The following is a 12,648-nucleotide window of genomic DNA, read 5'->3' as shown; positions in this document are numbered from 1 at the left end:
AGGGAAATAATCATATTATCGTCTTTACTAGTACTAGGCTTACGAGAATACCCTACACGTGACATGACGACGTCATTGTTATGCCTTGATACGACATCTTGTATCACATGTATTAAATTAGATTTAAATTATGAGTATACGTGAAAAATATATTGTAGTATTAAAAAAATTAATAACGTATTGTTTTTGCCAATGTGGAAGTAGCGAACAAATTCTTATTCAGAATTCTTTATAGCAACTTCTAACTCTGACTTTCTGCTGAAGATATATTTTGAAGAGGGTGTGATGTGGTTTAGTCGTTTACTTCTACATTACTTCAATGTCTGTAATAGCATACGATATCGTTTCATTATTTCTCAGCTGTTGTGATGACGTGGTGACGTCAGGTGACGCGTCGGACAGGTAAACCAGGAAGTGAACACTAACGATCGTCATAGACGGATTTAAAAACAGGAAAATGAAAACCGAAGGAACACTGCTTAGTAAGTATATATAACAGATTTAATTAAAACTGTCTATAATTAAAACAATTGTTGTCTTTGTAGTCACTGAATGTAGCTTGATGTTAATATGCATTATACATGAGACAGTGATTGATGTCAGTATCTCTTTTAATTTGACAGAATGCATTTTAGTATGATATATATGCTTTAATATGTGATAGAATTAAACATCTGGAAGCTAATGGAATGTTTTTGCTCAGGCCCCCCGGACTGACATGAACACAGTGCTGCATCCTTTTGTTGTGGTTTTGTCATTGACAAGTAAGTTTAGCCTCCTCAACCTGTGTCAGAAGACACAAGGGCCAGTTTTACAGTAGTGTGTCTAAATTAGGCCAAAACAACAGTAATACTCTATTTGTCACTGAAAATAGATTTGCATTATGTGAATGTTTACTAAGTTATAAACCTCTTAAAGTCATTCTCTCTCTCTCTCTCTCTCTCTCTCTCTCTCTCTCTCTCTATATATATATATATATATATGTGTGTGTATGTATACTGTATTTATCTATGTATATGTGTGTGTGTGTGTGTGTGTGTGTGTGTGTATATATATATATATATATATATATCTGACTGGAAATGTAAGAAATTTACACCTGAAAAATACATCTTCACACACACATCAAACACAATGCACATGTGATATCAGGATACTTTCTTACTAAATATAAAACTTAAGCAGAAACAAATGCAACATAGATAACTGATGCAAAAATAAATAAATACACATATAAATACATTTGACCCATATATTTAAACTAAAGGCAAGCTAATGGTACAAAAATGATTATCATATAAAAAAAATTGTGTGAAAACAATTAAGTTATATAATGACCAACACCTAATTGTGTTCAAAACATTTGCTGAAGAATTAAAAAGAAATAACACAGACAGATGCAAGACATACTTTAAAGGTTAAGTACGTAGATGGTAGTTTTACTCGTTTTACAGCATTCCCTTGTTTTGTTTGAAGTGCTATTTCAGGCTCTTTTACGCACATCATTTGCGTGTCTCTTCATGCCACACCTGTTGGAATGCAACATTCATTTCTCTCATTCAGATGCATTACATTTAAACTTTCTTTCTTTGTGTTTGTGTGGTTGTAAAACGGGTTTTTAATTTGCTAAGTCACTGAGCAGAAAAGATGTAGCATTTCAATAGCATCAAATAACACTTTGATAGATTTCTTTAGTTATTTAATGCAAATAATTTTTTTTAAGTGTGACGTCTGAACAAATAACTCTGTTGAAGCGGCCTTTACTTTTTTTTACATGCAACTCTCCGTAGGTTTGTCTTTGGTCGTCGTGTGTCTGGATCCTGTTCCAGTTCAGATCTTGACGACACCAGTGCTGGTGGCATCAGGGAAAGATGCCGTCTTCACAGTACAGACGGTGTCTGACGTGTCCCTTATCAGATGGACCGATAGCACAGCTGCCACACTGGCCATGTGGGCGAACGGGAGCCCGGTCATCATTTCCGTCCAGCAGTACCAGGGCAGAATCTCTGTCACGGCCACTCAGCTCAAAATCACCAACAGCCAGATCCGTGATTCTGGAAACTACAGCGTCTCTGTCGAACCCTCGCCTACCACTGGACTCGGCGTGAACACCCGTTCAGTGCAGCTCAAAGTGTTTGGTATGATCTTAACGATGCTGCATATGTCCACAATGCATGACAGCTTCTGTGTTGCAGGTCAAATAGATATGCATTGGTTTCCATGCAGTTTCCTAGAAATCAGCAGTATAAAAACACTAAAGATTTATGTTGAAACAGAAAACATCTATTGTTGCTTGTTAAAACTATAAAATATTTGGGAATAATAATTTACTATTCCTTAATTTTATTGCTTTATTTCTGTTTTGTTAGGGGTCACTTATTTTAATGTTCAAAATTAGTTGCACAGACAATATAATTACTTGTAGTGACTTTGCACACTAACTTACAAGTATAAATAGTATTAACATGATTTGTACTTACACTGTAAAAAAAAAAAAAAAATCCATAAAATGTATGGTAAAAACTGGCACCTGTGGTTGCCAGAATTCTACCGTAAAATATATACGGTAACAACATTTTAGTTTTAAGGTTTTATCTTAAATTTACAGTTGAATACCGTAATTTCATTAACTGATATAATGTTAATATACCAACCTATTGAAGTAATGAAATTTGTTTTGTACCTTTGTAATACATTAATAACCACCAAAAGAAGGTGGTGATGAGAAAGTCACGTGATGAACCAAAACCCATCACAAGCAGCTTTTAAATATTAACATACATGGAAGGTGCACAGTGTTATTAACAGAAGCACTAGATACCATCATTAAACTGAAATATGCTATAAACATTAATTTAACAACGTTATATGTAACATACAACCATAGTAAACACAACAGATAAGAAAAAACTAGGAAGAAACATAGTTATTTGAAAGAAAAAACATCAAATTCAAACAAAATTTAAAATGCAATGCAGAGAATTCTGGGAACATCGGTTTAATTTTACAGGAACTTACCGTTAACCATTTAACAGGTTTGTACTGTAGCATTTTCACATTTTAGTGAAAATTATATATTGCTATTTGTACTTCCTCTGCCTTTTGACAGATTTTTTGATTGATACTCAGATAGATAAAGAAATAGCAAATTATCCTTGAATCATTCTTCAATTTGAAATAAACTTTGAGTCTTAGATTTCAGAAGTTTTGTATGTTTCGTATTTTAGTGTTTGACAAGCTACAATAATATACTTTTTTGCTGTTGATTTTTTACAAATTGCATAGAAACGATGGGAGGGTCGATCTGACCACAGCATAAAAAGTCGTAAAAAAAAAAAATTGTACCAGGGTTATTTTTGTATAATTTAAATTAAAAAAAATTATAATTTTTTAAGTTCAATTTTTAGTAATTTTGTTGTGTGCTTGTCATTTCTTTTGATTTTTATTTATTTTTAAATAGGTTTAAATAGGTTCATATTTTCATTATTTTTAATTTCAGTATTGGTTTTAGATATTTCATTAAGCTAATTTTTTTTTTTAGGTAAACTAAATTAAAATGAAAAACGTTGCCTTGGCATCTCACTCCAAATAAAATAAACTTCTCTTTCAGTTAAAGTTTCTTTTATTTCAAGTAAAAATGGTTTTAGTTTTCATTAGCTATAATAACCCTGATTTTTACACCCTTTTCAAAACACATCTACTTAATGTGTCAAAACTTTGCATGCAGATTAAATATAAAAAAAATGTCAAACCAATAAATAGTTTAGACAGTGTTTCAAGCTGTTTGAAAACCTAGTGTTAATGAACATTTTCTGTACATTGTTTGCTCACCCTGTCCTTGTTTTTTCCATCTTCAGATGCTGTGAACGGAGTTAGTTTGTCCCTGCCGCCTCTGCCGCTGGAGGGTGGGAACGTGTCTCTGAGCTGCAGCTGGTCTGTGGGTTCAGAGGTCAGTGTGGTTTGGAGTAAAGGAGGCACTGCGCTTTCCTCTGACAGCCGCATTACTATCAGTGCTGGATCTCTGCTCATCAAGCAGGCCAGGAGAGACGATGCAGGAGAATACACATGCACCGTCAGCAACGCTGTCAGCGCTCAAACAGCCAAGTCCACCCTCAGTGTCTACTGTGAGTCTACATGCTGGTCATCTTTTGGGGAATTTCTCTATTCTAAGTCCTGAGTTTTTTTATTCTCAGTAACTGTATATATCACAGCCTTAGACTGGAAATTCAACCCCAAAATGTTTTACCTACCGTATTACAGAATTGTTGTAATGGCTGTTTTCGGATATTTCTGGTACAGATATTTTTTATTTCTTTTATTTTATGAATACATTTTTTTCCAGTTGTAAAAAAAAAAAAAAAAATCGCACTCAAATATTCCCTCAGATATCGAGGTCAGATTTATTATAGTAAACTAAAATTAAAATCACTAAAAAAGCATGTTGCTTATTTAAAAGAAATATTATAGTAGAAATAAAATAAAATCTTTTAAATAATTCAGCTAGTTGCCGAGGCAAATTTCTTCTTTTCATTTAGTTTTTTTGACGTACTAAAAAAACTAAAACTAAAACTGAAAAAATAAACTATAAAGTGAAAATAAAATCTGTATAGACACATTAAAAAAGTAAAAATGACAAAAATACTCAAATTAAAATGAAAACATAAAATATAAAAGTAATAAAAAGAATAAAATAAAAACAATGCTATCAAAATTATACTAAAATAACACAGCTTTTCTTAGACTGTGGGAAATAAAAAAAGACAATATAAAAAATATGAATGTGAAATATTAATGACAGAACATATATGAATTAAATTAAAATAAGAAATATTGGGTATCTTTTTAGCTGCTTGTTTTGCCATATTTTAAGTTAGTTTAGTTATTTATAATATGTTGTTAATACGCCATCTTGCAGTCTCTTTGGAAACATGCTGAGGACCCCTAGTTTAATTTGATCAATAGTTTTATTCTTTGCACATCAACCTTGTGTGAACATTTCTTGTAGATTCTCCAATAAGAGCATGTTTTATAACAGCAGAATGTGTTCAGAGACACATTGCATAAAAAACATGACTAAAGAGCTTGTAATGTTCCAGTTTGCTGGACAAACATAACAATAGCACAAGACATATTTTGGATTAATTTCTGCTGTATTAGTGAGTAATTGCAGTCTGTTTGAGGGGCATGAAAACACCGGCTCAACCAACAGTCCAGTCAATGGCAGATGGAGGAGTGTTTGAAAACAAAAGTGGTTTTGCAATTCTGTTTGCTGATTTAATTTGATTGTCTTGAGTTTTTTTTACTCAAGTGTTTAATAATGGGAGCAATTTTTGTACTGATATCAGACTTACTCATGCATGGTAAATAACCAGATCTTGGCTGGTGTAAAAAAAAAAAAAAGAATATATATATATATATACATGCTGTCTTATATACATATATATGTGTCTATATATACATGCTGTCTTGAAACAATATGTATTATGAAACATGCTATACAAATAGACTTTGCACTGATAACAAAATTATTTATGCATTGATTTTATGGTTGGTGTCCAATAAATTACAGATAAAAAGAATCAAGTAGATAATAGACTGGATCATCAAAAATACACATGCTGCTTTTTCCTGTTTTGTGCTGTAAAATGTAGAATAATACATCATATCTAAAATTTTACTTTTTTATTTTTACTACTACTACTACACCTACTACTACTGCTAATAATAATAATTGTTATTATTAATAATACATTTTGTTTTTAATATTACTGTTCATAAATAATTATAAAAATATTCAAATATTCAAATACAACTTGAACTGAATTAATATTTATTATTACTGTTACTGATTATCACATGGCTAGCATTTTTTATCATTTTCAGTAAAATAATCATATAATGATATACAGTTACGGTGATATGGAATGACTCATACAGTGTAATTACTCATACATATCATTTATTTGGTTCCTCAGATGGACCAGACGCCCCACAGTTGACTAAGACCTCAAGTGAGTGTGTTGGTGGAGGAGATGCTACTGTGGGACAGACAGTGCGTCTCACCTGTACATCTGCATCTCTACCTCCTGCCTCCTTCTCATGGGAACTTAACGGCCAGCCGGTGACCACTGGCCAATCAGGGAGTGGCGTGCTGAGTCTGCAGATCTTCTCCTCCAATCAGAACGGCCGTTACACCTGCATCGCACAAAATGACGTCACAGGAGGGTCATCGAAGCAGCAGATAGACCTGGCTGTTGTGGGTGAGTTAATGGCTCTCTGTGGCACTTTTGGTGACAGATGCATCTGTCAGTTTATTCTTCGGCCTGACATTCGTTTTCTTGACCGGAGAGGGAGTATTCAACCACAGGATTGATAAATTCACATGCCACCTCACTAGGAGGAGTCATAATTTTCATCCTCTTACAATGATTTTCCTTTCAGGATTCTTTCTTCTGTTTGCGGTCTCCATTATCAATGTTTCTTTGATGTGTTTTGGCTCCATTCCTTCTGTCTTCTGTTATTAGCAGTGAGTTAATATGTAAAATCTAAAAATGATGTTTACAGGCACGTGTCTGAGTGGAGGCGCTGTAGCAGGGATCGTTGTTGCCTGTGTTGTTGCACTCATCATAATTATTGTTGTCATTATTTTGCTTCTGCAACAAAGAAACGGTATGTCCCTGTTAAATGCTTCAGTTCATTGTTTTGTTTTGGATGTTTTGATGCTTATATGCTCATATTTGCAGTTGATCGGAGACTCAAAGATACTATTGGACTTCACAATACAAACCAGAATGAAGGAATCACAGTAAGACAGCGTCACATTCCCCTATTGTGTTCTGTGTAATGTAGAATAATAACTATTAAGGATGGACAATTTGGCAAAAAAAAAAATATATTTTTTAATATTTATATATATATATATTATTAATAGTTATTGTAATTATTTGTAAAAATTTTTTTTTTTTAAATATGTTATTATTATTATTATTATTATTATTATTATTGTTAAATAGTAAATAAAAAGTCATAAAAATATACAATAATAAAAATATTTTTAATTACATTTGATTCTTATATTTTTTGAAAAGATAAATAATATTCAATATATAATATAAAACATAAAATAATATTATTAATATAATAATGATTCTTCTATACTATCTATCTATCTATATGCAATTATATATACACACATACATACAATTGTATTTATTAAATATTATATATTTTTTTAAATAACAAAATATAGCAGAAATATAATTCAATTTGGCACACAGAGATAATGTGAAATTATTTATAATCGTGTAAATGAATCATTAAGTTCAGAATTGATTCATTAAAATGATTCTGAATGCATTCACATCAATTAATTGAACTTACCAACTCAATCACGGTTTTCCCTACTTAACTTTTCCCACCAAAAACCGAATGAGTCCAGAATCTCCCGATAAAAAACACAGGCGAGGAAAATGCAGAAATTAGCATATTTAAGCAGATGCATATGCAAATAATGCAATCAGCATATAAATGAAAACTGCCTAATGTTACCGAGTGAAATGTCGATCCCAGAAGTGGTAAAGGACTGTGAAGCTTTGGGTGTTGATGAAAGCGATCTGCATCCATGATTTGATCATAGAACAGAATATGATCCAGATGTAGTCTTTGATTCTCTGAGCTTTTAGATCAAAATATTGCTTTTTTTATGAAACTTACCTACATTCAAGTGTTGAGATATATATATATATATATATATATATATATATATATATATATATATATATATATATATATATATATATATATATATATTTTTTTTTTTATTTATTTATATATATTTATTTTATTTATATATATATATATATTTATATATATATATATATTTATATATATATATATTTATATATATATATATATATATATATATATATATATATATATATATATATATATATATATATATATATATATATATAAGCTTGAAACTAGAATGAAAGTTTTCTGTTTAAAAGTAGAGGCTCTATTCTTTATTTTGATTTATTGCATGTTCAGATATTCATACAACAAAATATTCTGGGGGCCATAAAATTTAAGTGAAAATGATCAGAAATGCTGGCGGGGAAAAAGTTAAGATGCTATTAAAACATCTTTATATTGACACTCTTATACTCATTATTTTCAAGGAAAGAATTACAAAACCAGTTTAACATCTTTTACAAAACTTAATGGCCACATAAAAGCACCTAGCAATCATTGTAAAGTACATGATATTGACTCGTCTTAACATCTCTTTTAATGTACAATAATACACATGTTCCCTCTCCACAGATTGCAAACAGAGCTCTTGTCAATGAAAACCATCTTAATCCCCCATTACACAACTCACGCCCACAAAACTTCACTGACTTTCCCAATGACAACAATGGGAACATAAACACAATGTCACAAAACATGCCCAGCAACTCCAACCCACTCCTTCATAATGGCCATCTGCACACTGATGTATTCCAACACAACTTCAGTACAGTCCCAGACAATGGGCATCAAAACAATTCATATCCAAACAATGACCCTCAGAGGTCCTTCCCACAGCCTGTCCAACACAATCCCAATATTCTCATACAAACGGGCAGTTCTCAGCCTGGTGCGCTTGCCCATACAGTTCATGTAAACCTCAACACCTTGCCACGAACCGACCAGTTTAATAATTCACAACCTCAAACGGTGCATGTCAACTTGAACACATACCCTTCAGAAGCACATCAGGTGGTCCAGCAACATGCAAACCATGGAGAAAGTGCACTACAGAGTCAACATACTAACGCCAACCATCAAAATCATTCTCAGACTGGTAATCAAACACAAACAACACTCAATAATTCTTTACCAAATGGTTCTCGCCAACCCAACAGCCTCATTCAGACTGGGTACTCGCACTCTACCAACCAAACCAATGCAAACCGCCGAAATCCCAACTCAAGATCATCAACAGAAGATCAAAGTCGACTTTCAAACCCCGTTCAGACCAACAACCAGTTCAATCACTCCAGAACGCACCTCCAACAGTTGCCTTGGGACCGTTTGCAGGGAACGCCGGCGTATCCCAACCCCGAAGTCTATAGTTCAGACAGTAGTGGATCTTTAGATTGGCCACAACGAGATGCACGGAGAGATCGTTCTGCTCCGAGATACCGGGAAACTGAACCTTCGGGAAGGTTGACCCAAGCTGCTCCTCTCCAAAGAAGAGACCTCCAGAGACCAATCGTGCCCAACAACTCTCAATTAAACCCAAATGTGCAGAGACAAGCGGTCCAACAGAACTTAAGCACCCAACCACAAGTCCAATCTCAAATCCAGACTGCAATGCCTCAAACCCAAACCTCTCAGGCTCAGAATCCAATAGCCATTGCTCAACCAAGGGGAACAATCATACCTCAAACCCAAACTTCTCAGGGTCAGAATCCAATCGCCATTAGTCAACCAAGGGGAATGAATATACCTCAAACCCAAACATCTCAGGGTCAGAATCCAATCCCCATTGGTCAACCAAGGGGAACGATCATACCTCAAACACAAACTGGCACCAGACCAAATCAGACCGTGCCTCAGCCATCCATTCCTCTCACTGAGGCTGCCCTACGCCAACACACCGCCCAGACCGATAACCCTTCTGCCAACTGGTTCCAGCAGTCTCAAGCTGCCTTGCAGAATCCTGGACCTTCTCAACCCGTCCAGCAGCTCAACAAAGTGGGCCAGAAGCCACCTACTCCACCTCCAGTGCTGCAGCCAGACCAGTTCCAGAAACTTCCACGTGAACGCATGCAGCAGTCGCGCACCATCCAGCCTGTGACCGTGCAACGTAGACACAGATCTCCAAACATGCACAAGCAAACTGGAGTGTTGCATACAAGTCCACAGCGAATGCCAGGTGTGCTTCCCATGCATGCAACCGTGCATGGGCACCCAACACACATGCGTCAGGTATACTACTTTATATGAGTGAAATGCAACACATTTTATGGCTGATGCATTTAATGCATTGACCATGTCATGATCCACTGGATGTTTTTCCATTACTTTAACCCATCAAAAAAAAATGTTTAAGTTATACATGATTCAACTAGATGAGATTTTTTAGAAAATTACCCATTTTGATTATAATTAAAATTATAAAGGAATATTTAATTAAAAAATGTCAATTTCCTGATGAGTTTGTTTGTTTATCAGATTTGGAGAAATGTAGCATTCCATCACTTGTTCACCAATGAATGATCTGCAGTGAATGGGTGCCATCAGAATGAGAGTCCAAACAGCTGATAAAAACATCACAATAATCCACAAGAAATCCAAAGCACTCCAGTCCATCAATTAACATCTTGTGAATTGAAAATCTATGTGTTTGTAAGAAAGAAATCCATCAAGACACTTTAAATTGTCTAAATTTAAATTGTCGCGTCTGTCAAAAATATAAAATCGTAATCCATAATAATGCTTCCATAGGTGAAAAAGTCCATCTCCTCTTGTCTCTCACATCAAAATCCACCAACATATTTGTTTAGGACTGTTTTCATTTGTAAACAGTGCTTAACCTGTGCAGATTTCTCTCCTGATTCAGACAAGAAAACCTTTTTACTCTAGGAAGCAATGTTTTGAATAATCATTGTCTCGTATTTTAGCAAGAAGCAACGGTTTGAAGTTAAAAACGTCTTAATGATGGATTTGTTTATTACAAGCACGGAGCTTTTTGCTTTATAAGATATTAATTGAATGTCTGAAGTTGTTGAATTGGGTGGAATGTATTTACAGTTCAGTATTTATATCCATATTTTAGTGATGCTTTGTTCCAAAACCCATTCAGCCACCTCTATAGTCAGTGTTTCAATCTTTCATGGGCATTTGACATAGATTATGTTCCAAATCCACGATGTTCACATTAAATTCAAGATGATAAATCAGGAGAAATGCATAATTATTTAAAGTATAGATTAAAAATTGATTGTGAGTTTAGCAGCAGGCTAATGTAAAATGAACACATGCTTTTAGTGTTTCACCACTCTAGAGTGTTACCAAATAAGTCACTTATGAGTATGTAAATATGTTAATTCTCTTTCAAATGACTTGCATCAAGACTAGTGCTCTGTTTGAACCACAGTGTGAAAATGCTGTAGACTGCATCACAGGATTTAAAGAAGTCGCTAGGTGTGAAAAACCCCCACATTCGAATCTGAAAGAGTATCAGTGGTGATTGTTTGAAAGTCAGTGTAGAAAGAAAAAGTAAAAAAGTAATTGTTTCTTGATTCTTTTGATGTTTTAAATTAGGTCAATTGATAACACTAATCCATTAACTGACAATGAGTAATGTGTTTTTACAGCATTTCTTAATCTTATTTAATATAAAAATTGATCATGTTATTTTTAGTCCAATATCTTTGTTTTAATTTTATACATGTATTAGTGTGTGTTGAGTAAGATGACATAAACTAACATTAATAAATGCATATATATATATATATATATAAAGAAAATAAGGTAAATATAAATGCAGAAAAATGCATGATGATGCATTCAAGACCTTAATATCTTACAGTTATTATACATTCATTTAGTTCTTTTTATTCTAAATGATTAAATTGAATGCAGAGTTAGACTTATCATTGCACAAGCAGACTTTTCATATGTCATGCAAATCGTCTGCTTATCATAAAAAAAACATCAGCGAACGGGGTTGAAGTTGAAATTAAGCTTGGGCCAAGTTGAGTTCACTGTCCAACGCTGACTCAAGTAATGTGAAAGGGCCTTTAGACATGATTTATATCAAATGAAGCATTTTGTTCTTTCTTTTCTCCCTCTCCTGTCCAGCAGGTCCACAGAGGCAGACCCAGACGTTGAGAAAATGCAGCGCTCATCTGGCTCGACACTATTTGCACTGCGAAAAACTTTCGCACAAAGCACACTGTCTCTGGTGGAAAGAAACAAATGCTCAGCCATTCCTCCGGCCCTCATCTTACTGTGCCATACAAATCTTTGTATTTTGTCGTAGGGACGGCATTATTGATAAAAAGACTGATATTTTTGTTTCTCCTGCACAGCTGTAATGTATGCATGTGAAAGCCCGGCTGTTAAACAGGACACTGTGTGAATTTCATCCTTGTGAACAATGCTGCTTTGGGATTTTTCTTGTGCTCAAGTGTCTAAAAAAATAAAACACAATGCAGTGTTTTTCCACTGACAGGAAGACTTCCAAATGAATCAGGATGGGTGGCAGGACTTAACTACTAAAACTACTAAATGATAAATAATGGACTGCTGCTGTTTGTCCTTTATTCAGCTTTCTGCTCACAGATGCTTCTTGTAGCGCCACTCAATTAGTTCGATCCGCTACGGTGTTTTTGTGGATGGATTATGCATTTGAGTATGAAGGAGGTCCACCTAACGGACGTGTAATTAATTACGCTCTTTAATTTTTATGTTAATGATGTGGAACATTCTAATGAGTTTAAGTAAAATAGGTTGTTGACGGGCCTTGCAAAAATATGATGAAAAGCAAATGTCATGTAGGTTTATGTCATGTACTTGTGTAAAAATGTTTTTACAAATAAATTCTCACAGTTTTCATCACTTTGTTTTTTATTACATATTTAATACAAGAGT

At 33.9% G+C, this 12,648-nt stretch overlaps 1 protein-coding gene across 2 annotated transcripts; it reads left to right on the top strand.

Annotated features, from left to right (window-relative positions):
- The first annotated feature begins 336 nt into the window (after positions 1-336).
- Positions 337-12,566, top strand: si:dkeyp-97a10.3 (bromodomain-containing protein DDB_G0280777). 2 transcript variants are annotated; one of them, XM_059508531.1, is made up of 9 exons: positions 337-482; positions 704-764; positions 1,791-2,138; positions 3,858-4,124; positions 5,976-6,260; positions 6,565-6,669; positions 6,744-6,805; positions 8,326-9,978; positions 11,860-12,566. In XM_059508531.1, the coding sequence occupies exons 2-9, from the start codon at positions 719-721 to the stop codon at positions 11,884-11,886; spliced, it is 2,793 nt and encodes a 930-aa protein (XP_059364514.1). In that variant the 5' UTR covers positions 337-482; positions 704-718; the 3' UTR covers positions 11,887-12,566. The 2 variants fall into 2 exon arrangements, with proteins under 2 accessions (XP_059364514.1, XP_059364513.1); XM_059508530.1 differs by having other exon boundaries at positions 11,857-12,566.
- The last annotated feature ends 82 nt before the right edge of the window (positions 12,567-12,648 follow it).

The sequence above is a fragment of the Carassius carassius genome, chromosome 24, assembly GCF_963082965.1.
Source record: "Carassius carassius chromosome 24, fCarCar2.1, whole genome shotgun sequence".
Taxonomy (NCBI): Eukaryota; Metazoa; Chordata; class Actinopteri; order Cypriniformes; family Cyprinidae; genus Carassius; species Carassius carassius.
The sequence above is the reverse complement of the archived record's forward strand: the minus strand, read 5'-3'. Positions and strand labels throughout refer to the sequence as shown.